We start from the raw sequence: 19284 nt of genomic DNA, 5'->3' as shown, positions 1-19284 counted from the left end.
GAGAGGGGGAGACCGATGCTTCTCATCTGTGAACTACCAGAGAAGGAAATCAGTGATGGTGAGGACAGAAAGTGAAAACAGAAAGGGCTGCAGGGCTGACTGAGGGCTCTCACTCTGCAGCTGAGACCTGGGGCTCCGCAAGGCCACAGAAATCTTCATGGATCTCTCTCCAGTTTTGATAACTCGATGCCAACTGCAGCTATACCCCCGTGCAGGGTTAAGACCTGTAAATCAGTACTTTCCCCTGTGTTCTTTAAAAAATACTTTCTTTAGAGCCAAACTCTTTCTTTTATGTTAAGGCGTGGAAGAGAGGGGTGTGATCTTGAACCACTTCTGCAGAGCACCTGCTAAAAGCAAGACAGGGCTGAGCAAAGCCCTAAAGAGGTCCTGGTCCCAGCTGGGGGCTGTCAGCAGCCTGTGCTGGCTGGTTCAGTCCGGCTTCAAGGACTGAGCTTGTTGGAGGTGAATCAGCTGGGGTGGCTCACCATTAGTGTTGTGTCCAAAGACAACCTCAGCAAATTACAAGGACCCACCTCTGTCCCGTGAAGTGCGTCTTGCAAACCACGCCAAGCAGGGCCAGGAGCGGCCGGGCAGGTGCCGGCATGCGTAGCGGCACGCCAGAGATCTGCAAGCGGAGAGCGTTACGCCTGCTCACATGTGCGGCTGGGGTTCCAGCCCTGGGCCTTTGCCATGGGGCCTGCTTGGAGGCAGGGAGGGGAGAACAGAGCAAGCCCCACATCTGGGATCTGGTGTGGTCCTGATGCTTCATTTTCTCACACCAATATTGCACTGCAGTCGCATGGTAAGGCAAATGACTTGAAAACTCAAATGAGGTGAAGTTTGCCTCCAGAAATCCAGATACTGGCTGAAATGACTCCCAGTTTGTTTTGCTCTCTCTGTTTTCATTGTTTCAACATTCTCAAGCATTTCTACATTCTCATTTTTACCTGCTTGCCCTTCTACATGATCCACAACATGCATTTGGGTCAGTGAGCGCTCCCTAATAAACCACTGGTAGCCAAAGGTATGCAGACATCCTGGGACAGCTTAATAAAGTGATCCTACAGCTTCCTTGCCTTGTGGCTGCAGCATTAGCATGCACAACTCTGACCTGTCTGTGTGAACATCTGCAATCTCCTGCGAGTCCCAGGGATTCAGGGAACACGACTCAGGGAGATAAACCACTTTGTGCCTTTTGTGATACATGTGTTGGACAAATAAAGTTATATTGGACAGATGTGTGGAGTTTTTTCAGCTGTGCTGATGTGCCTTTACCGATATGCATTTATTTTGAATAGAAAAAAAGCTCATTTGTCTTATTACTTCATATAGAGACATCAACCACAATGTTTTGTACTAGTTATAATTTTTATAAATTTCAAACAAAGTGTGGTTCTACACAGGTCAGAATGGCCTAATTACAGGAAGTTCATTTGCACACTTTTTTCTTGTAATAAATTCATACATTCTGTCTTGACTGGCAAAAAAGGACAGGTAATTCTGTGCTCTTTCCCTGTCTGATTATCTCTCATCAGTCACAATATACAAATACATCATTATCAACACCATGGAAAACATGTAAGAAAAACAAACTGTACCAATTCTCAGCTGAGGAGAAGAAATCTTAGCAGCTATTTAAGCTCAAGCTGCAAGAAGAAGTACACAATTTGGCTCTTTTTTCTTCTTATATATTTCTAATCATATATATATATATTTGAAGTCAGGCTTTGAGTAGTTTTGGAAAGGAAGCGCATGGCCTTTCTCATACCCAATCCTGTTTGAAATCTCAAGAGTCTAAGAAAATTATGGATAATAAAATGGCTTTTCATCACATACACAACCAGAATATAAGACACACGCACAACTTTGTTGTCACTGGCAAGAAAAGCCAGTGTTCAGACATGGTTTGGCCACGGCCATTTATGATCATAACAACCATGGTCTGATTCTCCACCCAGCAGGGTTAGACGTAAAAGAAGGAGAGGATCAGGCCTGATTGCATTTTAGCCTGGCTTACTAAAAGCAAGACTTGCTTATCGTAGCAGCTGCCCGTCTATCTGTTTGTCATTACCGCCAGTAAGGAAGGAGTCTGTTGCCCAACTACACCCAACTGAGCAGAGGGCAGAGTTTCAAGGATACAAATGTTCTACAAGGTTCACAGAAGCTGGCAGCAGAGCAGAGGGAGGAGATCCAAGTCAAAACCTCAGCCCGGAGGGCAGGTCCCACTGGTCCGGACCTGGAGAGAACAGCCAGGCAGCTGGCACGGACTCGCTGCCAAGCAGCAAGGGCATGATGCTCAACCACCAGTGCTCCTGCAGCACAGATTTACACTGGACCTTGTTTGTTCTACAAATGAAACTTAACAGCAATCATTACTTTTAAATGACTTTCTGGTCACTATATAATCTCCAAACAACACTGAAATGAAACCCATATTTGGAAAATATGATTTTGGGGTCCATCTACCTGAAAACAATGGTGTCAAAGACCTGCGTATAAAATAAGTATGCCTTAATGTACACATTAGTCTTGCTGGACATTACAAATCATATTCTAGACTGTACATGGAGAGTCATTGCCTTAATTATCACCTTCCTTGACAGAAATACACTAATTAAAATACTTTCCTGTCTACTATTAAAAAAAAAAAAAAAGAAGTCATCAAACCCCATTTTGTCTCATCAGCAAAGCCAGAAGGTTTTCTCGTTGGCTGCTCTCAGACTCGTCAGCAGCCTGATTTGTCATTAAACTTCATTCTTCAAAACAGCAAACCCAGCAGTGTGGCACTGTCTCACCGACACTTGCACCGCAGGAATCACCCAGGTTCCTCCCCAGCAGCAGCTGCAATGGTTGCAGAACAGTCTGAGTTTGGAATGTGGAGACAGAAACAGGCAGCTGCCCTTGGCTCACCAGCACCGCAGGAAGGTTAAAGACACAACTACTGGCTGTGGGCTCCCTGCTCAGGTTCAGTGGTGTCTGGGGGCAGCTGTGATACAGCCAGCTCCCAAAGACCGCTGAAACCAGAGTGCTGGGCCACTGCTGCACACAGCCACGGGGCAGTGAGCTGCTTGCCATCCTCAGGACATTCACTGTGCAGGAGTGACTCAGACTTTGGTCCAACAGGATAAAACACAAGATTTTGCAAGAAAAAAAAAATTTTTAACAAAAGCAAAGCAGGGAGGAGAATTGTTATAATTCAGCCCATACCTCTGCAGTTGTCATGAAGAGGTGGTGAGCTGGGAGAGAGGAGACACTTCTGCAGCAATCCTCTTCCCTGCTCCAGCTCTAGGCTGCCCCACAGGATGCCATCACTGACACTCATGGAGGACACAGCGGGACATATGGGGTCAAATGCTTTGTTCCCCTTGGAGGATCGGTCCCCGATCTTTGCACATACGCTAAAATTTAGCATCAGAAATCCAATAGCTCCCATTTTACAGGAAGATATCGAGGCGCCAGGGGATAGAGGAGTATCACACTGTCACCCTGCACACAGCAGAGGTAGGACGTGGACTCAACACCTGATTTTCCATCTTCAGTTCAAACAGAGACTGCCCACTGCTGTTTCATGGTTAGAATGAGATTCCTCCAGAGAAACTCCAAAGTGCAGGTTTGTGCCTTTCCATGTGCGAGCAATGTCACAAATCCTAGTTTTGGCAGTTTTGTATATGCAGGGTAACCCTTCCCCATCTCTCTCTCTCACACACACACATACAAGCTTACCTATATATTAATGTGCAATCAAAGCTCCCTACCCCTTTCCTGTCCTATGCTTAGGGCAGGGTAGACAGAAGCACAGTTATCAAGCTGTGCAAAAAAATACTGAACATAATACAGAAACCAAAATTAAGTCATTTTCAGGAGAGGATAAAATAATTGCACTACAAGAAAACATCACTGCATATTCCCTTGGGGGACTGAAAAGAATCAATTTTTCCCTCAAGATGCTCATAACTGCAGTAGACCTTAATAGGATTCATGTTCCTGAGAGCCCACATGTCAGTTTTAAGGTAAATGACCAGCACAAACCAAAAAAACCTCTTACTTCTGTAGGACAAAATTAGCTTCCAAAAAGGTACAGAACTCTCAGGTCCTTTAGTCATGAACAGGAAATGCCAGAAATCACAGAGTTTAGATACTGAGGGTCAGAAGAACTGTGGGAATTAACCACCACAGTGCAACTCATAATTAACTAATAAGCCTTCATAGGCAAACAAAATCTGAATGAGCCTTTACCTACTCCAAGGCTTTTTCTGGAATGGGACTCTCTACCTGCTTCACAGCTATCCTGACTCACACCCTAAGGTATTTGCAATGCCAGCCTCCACTGAGACACAAAGAAAAACATTCTGGTCCCGGCAAAGATGACAGCAGAGATGACACAAACTCCTACTATTCTGCTCAGAGGCTCAGTTACTAAAGAGTGGTTTATGGTTTTGCTTCATCTCCATTTTTAGTGCCTTCATCCCCTTTATTATTTACATGGAGCACCACTAGTCTCAGCGTGACTAAAAAATCCTCACTCTTGAGCTTCTAGAGTCATTTTTACCAGGCTGATCTTTGCCTGTTTGTAACCCTCAGTCAATACTTATCTTTACTAAACTATTAGCAGCTTTTGTGGGACCTAAGACCCAGTTACCATCAAAATGCCTTCATGCCTTAACAGCTGCTCTAAATGAGCTAATGGCTTATATAGGAATAATAACATCTGTAATCACTTTATATTACACATTACATCCTTATGTGGCAGAGATTTGGTACAGTCCTTTAATCAAATGTCCTGGAAAGGAGTATTTAACAACAACACGTTACCCACTCATTGGAGCATCTAATGCTCACTGCCTATTTGCAATGCTTAAGTATATGCCAAATGGGGGGTGAAATGCATCTACTCCATAGCCCAGCACAAAAAGAAAGCATGCAGTTTACTTAAACGTGTGATATTAAATGGCAATCAATTGAATTCTCGGCACCAAATGCAAAAGATTGTGATCCAGCAACCACAGACTGCAGAAGGGACAGAGGAATGACTTATAATGTAAAGAGTTCAAAATATTGTCACAGTAGCTGTCACACGTCTTTGCTTCCCTGCTAAGCCCTGCACGTCCACCTCATAGCCAGGAGTTGCCATCTGCACCACCCCGACCTAATGCTGTACGCAGCAGGTCATTCACTGTGCCCTGGCAAAAGCGGTCACGGCATTGCTGTGTGAAGCCCCTCTGATGGTCCAAGTCAGAAGTTTCCTTTCCACAGCCACCCTAAAATGGGATGGTTTTGGTGTTCACCAATCAGCAAAAAGGGCACATTTGTGATGTATCAGCTGAAATGAAGGAGGACGGGGAAGGCACAGCCAAAGGCAAGCAAATGGAAAAACCTCCAGGCGACCCTATGGTAGAGCAAGAACTCGTAACCGTGTGTGTGTCCCTCTGCAGTAACTTGGTGTTCAAGCAAAGTTGCCAAAAGGTGCGTGCATAGTAACTCTTCAGCTCTGCTGTCGACCTAATTTAGGCCACATCTTCTGAAACAGTTTGAGAATCAATGCGAGAAGCATTTTCCTCCTCTAATACTGAAGGTGAGTTTTGATGCTTTCTGGATATTTAGTGCTCCTTTCAAGTTTCTCTTTTCCCAGCTTGATAGGTGGAGAGCACAGTTCTCATCTGTTCATGTTGATGAAGTTTTAGTGAATTATGAACCTCAGAGCTTGCGAGAAAGGCAACTTTGATGCAGTGTCCACCCAAAATAAACAAAGAGATGTATGGGGTCCTGAGGAAGGCTGATCCTGCTGTTCAGCTGCCAGCCCTCTGTTCTGCTGGGAAGCTTTTGGCCACCTCGCTCTCCTTGGTGTCTGACTCTACTGAGGCCGTGCTGCAGGAATCGTTGTACATGTCTGAAAAAGAGGACATGGGCTTTGTCAGTACAACAGGTCTAAAGAGTTTCCCATCTACTGTATTGAAGTTAGTTGTTAAAAGCCTGAAATAAAATAAAAAATAAATAATCGCAATGCTACCGCTCTCCTAATTCCTTCACTAAAGGCAAGGGAGGCTCTTTTGGCATGTAACTAACTGCAGTGTGTGTGGGGCTTTATTTTTCTTTGGAAGCATTAGACACGCCAAAGAGATGAGAGCCATAGTTAGGCACTGAGGGTGAAGACAGAACTGACCTGCTGTGGAGGTGAAGGAGCGGCAATTACCAAATTCCCTTTAAACTAGAGCAAAGAATCCTGCTTAGCTTTCAAAGAGGTTTTTCTTCATTAACAAACCAACCAAAAAAAACATAAAAAGAAACCAGTAACTCAGAATAAAATGGTGGGAGCTCTCTGGGCTGTCCCAGATTTTGCTTTCTTCTGTTACCAGAAGAAAAACAGGACATAATTTGGTAAATTATATTTAAGGACGGGCAAAAATTAATCTCAAATTGTAAACCTTTGATCTGCAGAGTTGCTGAGATTCAGCTTTTCCAGTGCAACCTGTTTGGGTGCTAGGTTAGACCCGAAGCTGGAGAAAGGATGACTTTTAGTGCTGATCTGGCTGAAATCTTGCCAGAGCAGCCCCTCCTCCAGTCTATGGAGCCAGCAGTGAAACATGATGCAAGCAGTAATGGTTCATGAAGTTTTAATGTTTTCAAACCTAGATCAGAATCACAGCCCTGATGCTGATCTAAATCCAAACATGACCTGTGTCAGAATGAACGCTCTCCTGCAGTTAAAACACACCCTGCCATATGACACACGTGGGCCAGCTGTAAAGTAGCCAGCCCAGGTACTGGTAGCCACAGAAGTTTGGTGGGAGATTCAAATTCTGCTTGGGAAGGGGAAAACAATTAAACCATGCCAAGGTAAGCTGCTGTGCCTAACTAGCTTTGACATCTAAGACACCAAATTTCAGGCTAGCTCAGCTGCGCCATCAGAGACTGCAGCACAGACGAACACTCAGGCAGAGTACTTTAATATAGAAAGTGCAGTTTATCACTTTATCACACCCTTTTTTAGTATTAAAAAAAAATTAAATGCCAGTAACACATTGCCTCTGTTACCTGCATTGCTGTTCTTAATGATGTTGTTACTGTCCCCCTCTACTGGCTGCAATATACTGGAAGGAACCCATTCGCTTTTCTCGGACACCAGTTTCTTCACTAACCTGCAATTCAGAGAACAGTCAGTGAATTTCCCTACATTCCCTTCCCCTGGGTTGTGTTTCTTAGAGATGTGTGGTGGGCAGCTATTTCCTAAACTAAGGAAGAAGGCAGAGGACCCAAGGCAGTAAGCTTCAGCAGTGGTGACCCAGTATCCCAGAACAAGCTCACTTGCAAACAGACTGTATGACAAGGAAGTGGGAGCCTTGGCCTGTATTTGGGGCCCTGGGCCAAATTCAGTGCTGAAGAAATGGAATCTTTCATATTTTCCACTCCCCTTGCTGTAAATACCATCCAAGGTGGCTGGCTTTAGTTCGCTTCCCATTATTTCTCCCTATGGGACTTGCGCCCACCTCAGCTGCAGGTCTGTTCTGAGTGAAGGGTCTGACTGCATGGGCGCTTCAGGGAGATCACATCTTCTTCCTCCACATTACCCATGCAAGGAGAATTCAGATGCTTAGCCAGGTCTGTGGCTAACACTCATTTGTCAGCAAGAGAGAATAAATACACCAAAACATATCTGAGTTCAAGGGAGGCAGATTCATTCTGCTTTGTCCATCACATCTTACATCTAAGCCTTTGGGGCTAAAAGTGCTCTCTGGTTCACCACTGCAGCTCCGTGGCAGACAAGGGGATTTTATTGATGTATCCAGTGGGAGGGTGCTGCCTTTGACAACTGTCCTTCTGCCTAGAAGGTGTCAAAAGCCCAAATATTCCCCTCCATTCCCTTTATGCAAACTTCTGTCCTCTCAAGCCTCACGTCACAAGCATTTGGGATGAAAGTCAACCAGGTGGAATTAACCAAAGCTGCTTGTATATGCATGCCTCCCACTGCCTGTTTCACTTTGTAATCAATGGGGTGAATGGATTTGGATAGATTTTGAAGATGCTTTGATGTTCTTCTGAATATTTTCAATCTTTTGCAGGAGGTTATGGCAGTTCTACCTGCCAAATTTTGTCTCTCTGCTGTACTTACCATTGACCGTTCTCTCCTTCCTGCACAAACTGCACTAAATCTCCATCCTCCAGTGTAAGAGAATCCGGGAAACAGCTGTCAAAACTGCCTTCTACCCGGAAAAGATTGGTCCCCTAAAATGAATGAAACAGTGCACCAGAAATACAGTCACTTTGGATTAAAGAACACTGTGCAAGAGAGAGCAAGTTTTGTTAAATAGTGAATTAGGCATTTCAAGCCAGCAGAGATTTCTTCTGTAGGGAATTGTGTCACTTTTTATTCCTTTTATCATGCCCAGGTTAAATATTATTCAAACTTAGGACAGAGCTGTGCTGTGCATTCAGGCTTTAGAATTAATTGGCCAGCCATTATTCTGATATAGAAATTGGGTTTCTGACACCAAGTTAAGTTATCTGTAAAAGTCTGAAACTACTTTTTTAGAGGCTCAGACTTTTCCACCACTTTTACTTATACAGGAAAAACTACAGCTTACAAGCAGGGGTGACTTTTTATGGTCTTGATCCTGATCAACAAAATGGTCTTGAAACAAACCCCCACCACCCCAGATCAAATTCCCATCTTCTGTCTTCCCACACAGCCATGAATATAAGGCTGGTATGAATCCAAACTTCGCGGGTTAAATCCTGATCTTTAGAGAAGAGGAGGTTGCACTGGGAAAGGCCTTAGGGTAATTTGAAAAAGGAATTACGTTGTTAGGGTTGGTCTCTTCCTCCAAGTCAGAAGAGTTGGAGAGTTCATCTGTGCTGGAGGGGATGGCTTCAAAATCTTCAAATGTGTCTAGAGATGGCATTTGCCTGCTGGGCCAACCTTTTCAAAGGAGATAAAACAAAGAGAGTTAGCTATCAGTCATTAGCCTGTTTCAGACTCAGTCTTATAAAAGTAAATGTCGCAGGTTCACTTCCCACTATTCCACGTACTGAATTGTTTGCACCTTTTTACAGCTTGTTCCCTGATTTTACCATAAAAGTTACGTTGCAGCTGTTATTCTGTCTCTAAAAACTTGTACCACTTGCTATCATGTGTGTGAGGTCAGATTGTGTGGCCATGGTGTGCGTGTCCATCAATAAATACCTTGAGTGTTTAGCATTGCTAAATCTCTTCAGTTCAGGAGGCGCAAAAAGCAAGGACCAGGAACATTTCTGCAGAGCGAGTGCTGTATCCAATGATAACTTTTGCTGACGTTATTTTCAGAAGGCTATGCTCATTCAATTTCCAGCTTACCTCCACACATTTGTCTATAAATTGAAGTCCAAAGTAATTGAACTTTGGGTGACTTACCTCCATCTCACCCTATTACCACCAGAGCAACTTACCAGACTATACGCTGGAATCGGTTGGAAGTGCAGGGAAGGGACAGAGTAAACAAGGAGGCACAAAGAGAACCAGACCTTTGGTGGTAGGTAGAGAAGATCTCATTCATATTTCTGCTGTTAGCAGTCTTACTGCGTGATTTGCACTCAAAAACACCCCAGCCCAGTGGAAGACAGTTAATGAGAGATTTTCAGCCCAAGCACAACACTCAATCTCTTTATCTACAAAGGCAGGCCCAGAGGATGTGTCTCGAGGGAAAGTCATAGAATCATAGAATGGTTAGAGTTGGAAGGGACCTTCAAAGGTCATCTAGTCCAACCCCCCTGCAAGGAGCAGGGACATCCCTGACTAGATCAGATTGCTCAGAGCCTCATCCAGCCTGGCCTTGAACGTTTCCAGGGATGGGGCATCCACCACCTCTCTGGGCAACCTGTTCCAGTGTTCTACAACTCGCATTGTAAAAAATTTTTCCTAATATCCAATCTAAATCTACCTCCCTCTATTTTAAAACCATTACCCCTAGTCCTGTCACAACAGGCCCTACTGAACAGCCTCTCCCCATCTTTCTTGTAGGCCTCTTTGAGGTACTGGAAGACCGCTATCAGGTCTCCCTGGAGCCTCCTCTTCTCCAGGCTGAACAGCCCCAACTCTCTCAGCCTGGCCTCATAGGAAAGGTGCTCCAGGTGCTCCAGGTGCTTCAGGCTGAGCCTTGTAAGACAGAGAGAGACAGTGACCTCCTTCCATCCCCACTTGTAACCCTACAGGCATGCTTAGGTCATCTGCACTTTTCAAAGTGTAAACTAGCCTCTGAAGCAACATTCATGTGCTGGGTTGTGTGTGTCCCTGCCAAGGTCTGCACCAACAGTTTTGAAATGGAAGAGACAATTTCAATTACAGACCAGACCACGCAGTGTATAGAAACGGACCCCATATTCTACATCAGTTGAGTCACACCAGCAAAATACTAGCAACTGTCTACACGTACAAAAATACATTTATGCTAAATAGCTTTAAACTGCTGTAGCAATTTTAGTTCAAAATCACAGGTTGGGCTACAAACAGCAAAAGAAAAGTATATTCCCTTTCCCACTTAGAGAAAGCGTCAGTGATGTTTTGTCACTGTTATTTGTAGGAAGCATCCAAGGCAGAAACCTAAACAGCAAGGGTTCCTTACAAATACACGCATCAGCCTTCCTCTTCCATACAAACTGCTATTCTAATTTCAGAAACCAAGAAATAATCCAAGTGTTACATACTTATTTCAAGCTGTAAAATAACACATATAAAATTCTGAGCTCTCTGACATCAGTTACAAGAATTATTTTCAGCTGTGCCTGACCTACAGAAAACCAGAACTGGGGACACTGTTTCTATACCTGCTAGCAACAGGAGCTTGTTCTTTCATTGCTTTCATGGGAAATAATGTTCATTAAAAGAGAAAAATCTCTTTAAGCTAAAGAGAGTAAATATGATAATATATTACAGTCTCAAATTAAGATGATAAATGTCTTAATTTTTTTTACCTGTCTGTGAAGCGGATCTAGGTACAGGTCTCGTGGTGGAACCGGTATTACATTTAGTCTGGGCCAATATGGTGTTCTCAAAAGCATCTGTGACAGGAAGTACAATTTTGTGTCTTCAAGGTGAAACAGTGACCAGACAACCAGTACAAAGTGAATTCCTGTATCACCTCTGCGACTGGTAGACTCTTTAACAAACAGGTGGACTGTGGTCCAACAGTTATAAAAGAGAAGACACATGAGCAGCACAGATGAGTGAAAAGACAGCAGCATTCCACAGAAAAATGGTAAGTCTGAGAAGGACAGAGGACAGCCAAATGAATCAAAGGGAAACACTGATGTTAATTAAGGAAAATGATTGCTGATGACCAGTGCAGTGTTCTATTTCACTACAGCTTCCTTACACATTTTAACATATTTTCCTTGCAGCATTTCCAATCATGCTGTAGGGGATGGTTTATGGTTTTGATGACCATCCATACAGCAATGAAAGGGGACCAGGGAGTCTCTTCTTCCCAGCCAGAAATGAATGATTTCACTCTTGATGAATGCAACACAATTTTGTGCGGGCAGTTTTTATCCAAGTACATCGAACCCCTTGTGTTACTAACTCTGTCAGAGCTCTTGCAATAGCAGCAATATCTTCTGGTAAAGCAGTGATAATGTTCCTTGTTCCCTACTGAAAGAGACTCAGTCTGGTGAGGGATGCTGTGCAGTCGGATCATGTGAGGATCAACTCAGCTCTATCTGACAGATAGTACTTGCACCTGGAAATACTCCATACCTCTGCAGCCATATGGTATGTTGCGATCAGAAGCATCTATCCTGGAGGAAAGTGAGGTATAAACGCCACAGTTTGGGAACCTCTGGTGCTGGGTGCCAGGACAATTCCAAACTTAGTGCCAGGGGTCACTGGCAAGAGGAAATATTTGCAGACAGCAAAACCACTATTTCCTGTGCTGCCTCTGAACTGTTTCTTCCAACCTCTCTGTTCCAGTGTCCCCTTGTACTGGGAGTGACATAGGAGATAGCTCCGGTATGTCACCAATTCCATCACTGACCTGGCCACCTGCCCTTTCTACCAAGGTTTTGTACAGAGCAACACAATCCTAAGAAAGGGTTCCTCAGCTTACATCTCTCTCCTCCCTGCCCTGCAGCAAGGCCACCCAACTGCTTGTGCACCACAAGGCAACATGCTCTCACAAATCCTCTCTTAGAGGGAAAAGCTGACAATGGAAGCCGGTGATCTTCCAGTGGCTAGGGAATAACTCCTCAGTTTAACTCTTTGGCATTGTTTATTAAACAGGAATTGAGTAATCTGCTGCAACAAATAGGTGGAAATTCTGCTTGGCTGAAATGGAACACTGCACCTTAGGTGGATATTAATGCACAGTTTAGTCTCTTGTGCAGTCTTCAAGCTGCTTCTCCTTCTCCTCTTATTAACGTACAGACAGTAACAAGGGAAGAGGGATGCAAGTGGCCAGACTGCAGGTGAAGGTGAACAGTAGCCCCTTGGCTCCCTGCTGCTGCACTCTACGGAGTGAGGTAGAAGCCAGGCAGAAAATCCAGATTCAGATCACAGTCTAGAGCATTACTTCCCAAAATAAGCTAAGAATTGGGGTTTTAATTTAGGCCCATCTCTAATTGAAAGCTGGTAAATATAACATGAGTGCAGGGGACAGGCAAGGGGGTGACAAGCTGTGTTTATCACAGTTAAATAGATAAACTGACACCAAAACACTAATGGACTCCAGTGTCATCTGCCAGCAGTGATGAGATGGGAATTCAGTGAATAATATCAAAAGATTGCCAAACAGGTTTTCATGCAGGACAGAAATACTCATACCTTCAAACCCCAACGGAGTTGGGTCACTCTTTATTTCATGTCTCTTGACTTTAACTGCAGGAACAAGGGGACCTGTGTGGAGTTTGCAGAGTCACAAGGCTTTAAATATTGTTAAAGGAGAAACTTGCTTTCCATTACCTGCAAACACTACCTGCCTAATGCCTTCAGTTTCACCCAGAAAAATGACCAACCTCTAAATTCTAGGTGGTGAAGATAAACACTTTTGTGATGTAGACAGGAAAAGATCCCTTTTTGCAAAAGACATTAAGAGATTGTAAATGTATCTGCTTCCAGTCAGACTCCACGTATGGAGGACCAGTGATGTGCCAGCGCTGAACTGTTTGCAGCGAGGACCAGCACAGAGCAGAATGCAGTCGCCTGGGATGTGGTGATCCAAACACCCTGGCTAATCCTGCGTTTGGCTGCTGCTGAGACCAGACTCAGGCTCCAGTTCTTTTGTCCTCTGAAATATTTTCTTAAAGCAAATGCTGTAAATAAAACACTTCATTGAAAAGCACTGATTTTGTTTTCTAGCTTTTAAAACCATTGCAAACGTAGTTTTCTCAGCATTCCAAGAAATTGCCAACAGTCTTATGGCAGATAGGATTTTTTTTTTACATGAAACTGTAACAAAATGTGAATTTCATTGTAATTCACACATGCTTTCTTTGATAAACCATAATAAAGAACAACCTTTGGTTGCCCATTATTTTTGAATACGTGTGCTTCTTTCTGTTCCCCAGCTTCAGAAATAAATACTAGGAAATAATTCACTCTTCCCATAACTCAGCAACTGATAATGTATTTCTGAAGTTGTTGCCGAGGACAGAAAGCTGTAAGAACCTCCTGCACTATGCCCACCATTTCCGTGTAGTGATGTTTTAGCGTTATGGTCTAAAGAGGCTGGCAAGGAAATATTTGTAGGTGGAGGTAAAATCATGTCCTTCCTCTGCCAGTAAACCCTACCACACTCTCATTTTCTCATTTCACGACAGCCTTGTTGCACAGCCAATGATACGGTTCATCTCCTTCACCACTATTTAGAACGCACTGAATACTGTGCAACCTTCTTCCTGACAAATATATAGCAAAGATTTTTATACAAATGAATTCAGCTGGTTTTCCTTCTATTTTGATTTGTGAATTGCCCTGCAAATCTTAAATTTGCAAATTAGTCCCTCCACTTCATTCCAGGAACTGCCAAAAGACAGTATATTCAGAATTCAATGTCAGACCATATGTTCTGTTCTCAGAAGTAACTCTGACAAGTAGGCATAACCAGCTTGCCCGAATGCATGGGTTGCTTTTGAGTTTAAATGTAGGCACTAGTGCAGTAGCTTAAAGTAAATTTTGCAGAAGTGCCTTTTCTCAAAATAATTACAGCTCAAAAGTAAAACTTTATTAAGTTCCTACACAAACTGCATAGCGTTCAGTGCATTCTGGGCACCCAGCTCCATGACACATGTCTGAAAATTTCCTTGCAAACATAATTTCTAATCATAACTGTGATTATGCAAAGTATGCTTAAAACTGGCATCTACTGCTACTCCATTTTTGGCTTGATTTCAGGCTTTCTTACCACCTAATGTCTGCTATGCAATGAGGAGATTCCTTCTTGAAAGCAAAAATCCTAAATAGCTTTAAGGAAAAGGAGAAATAATTTCTATTGAATTTTAGTTAATCCAAACCACGGAGAAGCTGGAAACCTAACTCCACTTCAGCCAAAAAAATAATCCAGTTTCCATGGAAACCAGCACCACTCTTTGAGGCCTATTATGGAGAAACTGGGAAGAGTCACTCTATATGCTGGCAGCACACCTTGATATACATTCAAAACATCTTGGCCTGCCTCCCTGCAGGCGCTATATTGGTCCTGACTCTTCTGCTGGAACCTCAATTTTATAAAAATTGAGCCCCATGTACTCACTCTGTGAACAGCATTTGGCAGGAAATGTGTGAGTCAGCAGGAAGGGAGAAGGGCAGCTAAGCAAGCAGCATGACGGTACCTTTGGTGACAGCAGAAGCATTAACTGTGGTGCTGATGGAGGAGGCTAGGGAAAAGCGACGGGTAACTTCTCTTTCCTTAGGTTCTGGATCTGGGAGAACAGACAGATGCAATGCAGGGCAGGATTAGAGGTTAATAAGCACTGAGGGTAAAAGATGTCTAAAGCAAAGCAGCCGCTGGAAAAGGGTAAATAAAAGGTAGGTTGCTCTTCTAAAACAGCCAGGAGAAATACCCTCAACAAAGTGAAAAGCACAGAAAAGAGTTTATATGAATGTATTTTCAAAGCAATTCAAATTGCACCAATTTTACTACTTCAGAAAGGAGATTTATGCCAATTAATATTTTAGCAACCAGCTACTGTCTAAGTACAGCTACAACACACAGAGAGATGAGCATGATGGTTGGGATGGTGTGTGTGTCTACAGATGAGGCTTGGACTGTTTTAGACACTGAACTGCTTGTTCTGTGATGACTGACCTGGAATACACTGAAAAATAAACATGAATGGTTTGGAGTTCACATTTGTCATTTCTAGAAGTTAACAGTGAGAGTGCCTGAAAACGTTCTCTGAGCCTCCATCCTTGCTGGTGCAAATCACCTTGGAGAAAGTGAAGGCAACAGAGTTTTTTTTTGTTTACTCCGATTACAATCCTGCCTTTTCTCAAAGTCCGCTCAGGAGCGAAGACACAACTTCCTCAGATTTCACTGTGAGATGTGAGTAGCGTTTTTGACTCAAAATATTTCATAAAGAGGTCAGAGGTATAAATGGACTAACTGTTGGCTAGCTTCAGGGAGCACACGATGTTTCAAAACACATGGGGGTCACTACACAACTCTTAGATTGTGACTACACACCTACCAGCACATCAGTACACTTCTTGTACCTGACAACTACAGGAGCACCACTTCGGAAAAAAACGTTGCTTGCTTACAAATACTTCAGGATTGACTTTTTTGTCTCTTCTGCTGAAAACACTCTAAGTACATGTGCTGCACGACTCAAGAAAGTATTTCCATTGAGACAGGAGTAAAGCTGTCTATATGCTTCATATCACAGCTTCAGTACGATACTTGAACACTTAACTCCAGCAGGACACAACCTCTGTTGAAAACGGGATTAGAAATGGCTTTAAATATTCTGTTGAAGCTTTTCAGATTTGTCAAAAACTAGTTGTGATTTTCATGTTTTGATTTTTAAAAATTTCAAAGAAATATTTAGGTAAAAATGAAATGGTTAGTTCTAGTTTCACTGAAAAATTCCCTGGGGTAGGTGAAGGGTTGTATCACAAAGCTCTTTGTAGCACATGCTTATATGCTTTGCTGAATCTTAGCTCAGATGTTCCCAGATGATTTAGAAGGGCTTTTTTACTCCAATTATCTCTTTTCTCTTATCATATCTATCTTATTTTCTCTCTGTTTATATTATTTTTTTCTTTCCATGGTTAACTGGCATAAAGCACTGGAGTAAAATAAGTTTTAGGTGATTTTAAATTTCAAGTTTAAATGTCCTGTGCAGAACTGTACTACAGTGAAGATATCCTTGCCAGGGATCTTAAAATTCTCTTTCCCATTCCTCATCTTCACATGTCCATATTTTAGTGTGCAGTCATGGAACATTTCTCTTTACATTGTTTTTTCCATATTTCTGCCTAGTAAATGTCACAGTCACTACATGTTTCCAGTGGAGCAGAAGTTAGCATGACTGGTTGAAGTGCAATTCCTGTAATGTTTTATTATGCCAAAACATCAGGAAACCATATTAGCTCCCTAAAATCTCCATGCAATTTTAACTGTAGATTGGCTACCGTAAAAAGACTGTAAATTCTGTATCTGCCAATGCCCTTCCTGACCAATTTACTCATGAAAGCACACACATTCAGCTACCTCCTTATGCACACCTCCTAAAAGGCTGACGAAAAATGAGGTTAAACTCTGCTCTCAGTGATAATTACACTGGAATGACTGCACATTTAGGCTGCTGTAACTGCCCTTATTAAAACACAAAGAAAAATGTCCCTGGATAACTATGGCATTAGGCATTTACACCACATCATGCAGCTCTTAGATGGCTTTGATGGCTGCCATGGGGTCTCTGCACTGATGGAGTGCAGGATGGTAAAGTTTCTCCTCCAGACATCAGCACTTCTGCGGCCAAAACGCCAAGGTGCTTAGATACAATGTTTTCTACCCCATTACATCCAGTCTGGGCAGACAGTTCAGCAATGCTGTGTGCATCCATGCTCCACTGCCAGTTGACATCTATCAGGCGATCTTGTTTTCCCACTACTTAGTTATGTTCTTTTCTTGTTTAAACCTTCCCTTCCTGCCATGGCCAGTAATGAATCTGTAGACAAAGGGGTCAAGAGCAGGACGAGCTCTTACCGCAGTAACTTCCCAGTTATCTTCTCACAGCTCCCAATCTGCCTCAACAGCCGGTCTGTATACTGCCTACAGAAATGACCACACTCTGCAAATCATCCAGGCTATTTGCCAACTGGTTTCCCCTAGGCCAGGACCAGATTGGCAGCTGAACAGCCCAACAAAGTGAAGTGGGACGTTGTGTGATGGAGGTGCTTCACAGGAATCTCCAGTAAGCGGAATCAGCAAGTCTTTCATCTGAGCGTGCCTACAGCTTAGGGGGTATGAACTCCTCTGAACTGTGCTTTGCTGTCTGGAACACGGAATGACTGTATAAAATGCAAGGCATTTCACAAGATAAGAAAGATTCAGATAAAAGAGCAAAAGAGGCCCAAACCAAAACTGCAGATCCAAATTCACCTGAATTACTGCACTTCTGAAATCTGTATGTTGTAATTGGTTTCCCCCAGTCACAGGATCTGAGAACCACTCCCTTTTTTTGTATTCAGAACATTGAACTGGTTTGTCCATCTTGGATCTTACTAGCAAGTGCAGCCTTAACCTTGCAGCCAGAATCTTACGGCTGCTCTGGCTCTTGGTGCATTCTCATCTACTTTATAACATTGTGATTTTTATTCTTTCATCTTGCTTCTTCCTCCTTCAATGGTCACCCTCTCCATCACTGCACACTAACCCTTTGTCTCACAGAAGAAATATCATTTATCAGAACAGGAGAAAAGCCATATAATAACAATAAAAAGAGTAATTACATTATCTTTTTAGAAAGTGATTGCAAATAGGAATTCAATTTCATTTCTATTCACATTTCTCTCTCTCTCCTCTATAGTCTCTTCCTTGTACAGCCATCAGAGGAACATGCAATGCTCTCTACTCATGGATATTAAGTGTCCTCTAAACATTTATGCACAAAGACTCTGAACACACCATTTTACAGTATCATATAAAATAATTAAGTAGAAATGGCAATAAAACCCAGATCTTCTGAACTCTGGTTCCCCATTATAACTACTAGGCCAGGGCTGAGCAACATTTGAAAAAACAGAGGTCCAACCAATGAACAATGTAACACATGAAAACCTCATGTGGCACAACACAGAGATGATGCTCTTCCCTTCAAGCCAGTCAACTGCTGAAAGAAATTAGGTTGGTTGTTTAAAACAAGTTCACGCTTTGGCCCTTGTGAGAAACTGGAAATAAATTTTATTTGTACTGTGCACCAGTAAGAGACCCAACCAGTCAACTCAAAGGCTGCCTTGCCAACACTGCCATTGGAGCAATTTTTGGTAACACCTTCTTTGAGAAGAGGAGCCATATGTGTGCATTTTGGTGAGATGCAGCAGCACTTTAGGGAATAGTGATGGATGGCACTATGGGATGGAGAGAACATTGTGGGAGTGCAGGAGACAGATGGCCAGAGACCAAATGCTGCGTGGGGTGATTTTACCTTTGGGTGGAGCTCTGCGGTTGGAAAGACCTTGCAATGTGAATCGCTTTCTAGCAAGCGCTGTGCGCTCAAGGTTAAGGCTGGTGGAAGCATCAACTAGGAGAGAGAGGGAGAGGGAAGAGAAATAAGGAAGGAAGGGTCAGCCATTCAGCTTATGGGAAAGGAAAGGTTAGCACTGGATGACAACTGAAAATAAATAAATAGATAAATTTTGATTCAGTTCAAGCCTGAGCAAGAGCTAATCAATTAGAAAGGTGACAGGAGGTCAGGGTGATTAAACCAGCTGAGCCAAACAGAGCCCCTGGGATGAGTTTGGCTCACTGAGTTTTAATGGAGAATGACAACAACAAAATAAAACCAAAGAAAAACAGGTGAAGGGATGTAGCTCTCATCAAAGGAAAATACAGTTTAGCAGCAAGCTCATTAAAAAGCATCTAGTGCCTTTTACTATGAAAACACATCATTGCGGTTGGAACAGGAGGGTTGTAGGGAGAAATAAGAGAAGCAGCCCGGCAGTGCAGGACACGTCCAGACAGCAAGTGTTGTGAGCAGTCCCACTCCTGCTATCCAGTACTGGCACTGGGTCTGCCATCTGCAGCCCTGGGGCTGGTACGCTCTAAGCCTTACCTTCTGAAGCCATCTAACAGCCTGCGAAGCTGGTGTACAGTCATG

The 19284-nt window shown here is 43.1% G+C and overlaps 1 protein-coding gene and 1 long non-coding RNA gene across 2 annotated transcripts in view; one reads left to right on the top strand and one right to left on the bottom strand.

Annotated features, from left to right (window-relative positions):
• The window catches only part of LOC147599723 (uncharacterized), a 344381-nt gene that overhangs the window by 200745 nt on the left and 124352 nt on the right, over positions 1-19284 (top strand). The window lies entirely within an intron of this gene.
• Positions 1267-19284, bottom strand: part of MCF2L2 (MCF.2 cell line derived transforming sequence-like 2) — a 145110-nt gene continuing 127092 nt past the window's right edge. Inside the window, exons 27-34 of the mRNA XM_086754196.1 lie at positions 18613-18708; positions 14791-14880; positions 12785-12856; positions 10942-11028; positions 8796-8914; positions 8108-8220; positions 7033-7136; positions 1267-5887 (exon numbers count right to left, since the gene is read on the bottom strand). Coding sequence (XP_086610322.1) covers positions 5787-5887; positions 7033-7136; positions 8108-8220; positions 8796-8914; positions 10942-11028; positions 12785-12856; positions 14791-14880; positions 18613-18708 — 782 coding nt within the window. The 3' untranslated portion in view covers positions 1267-5786. The remainder of the gene's footprint in view (positions 5888-7032; positions 7137-8107; positions 8221-8795; positions 8915-10941; positions 11029-12784; positions 12857-14790; positions 14881-18612; positions 18709-19284) is intronic.

This window comes from Chlamydotis macqueenii, chromosome 9 (genome assembly GCF_036417535.1).
Source record: "Chlamydotis macqueenii isolate bChlMac1 chromosome 9, bChlMac1.mat, whole genome shotgun sequence".
NCBI lineage: Eukaryota > Metazoa > Chordata > Aves > Otidiformes > Otididae > Chlamydotis > Chlamydotis macqueenii.
This window is presented reverse-complemented; position numbering and strand designations above follow the sequence as displayed.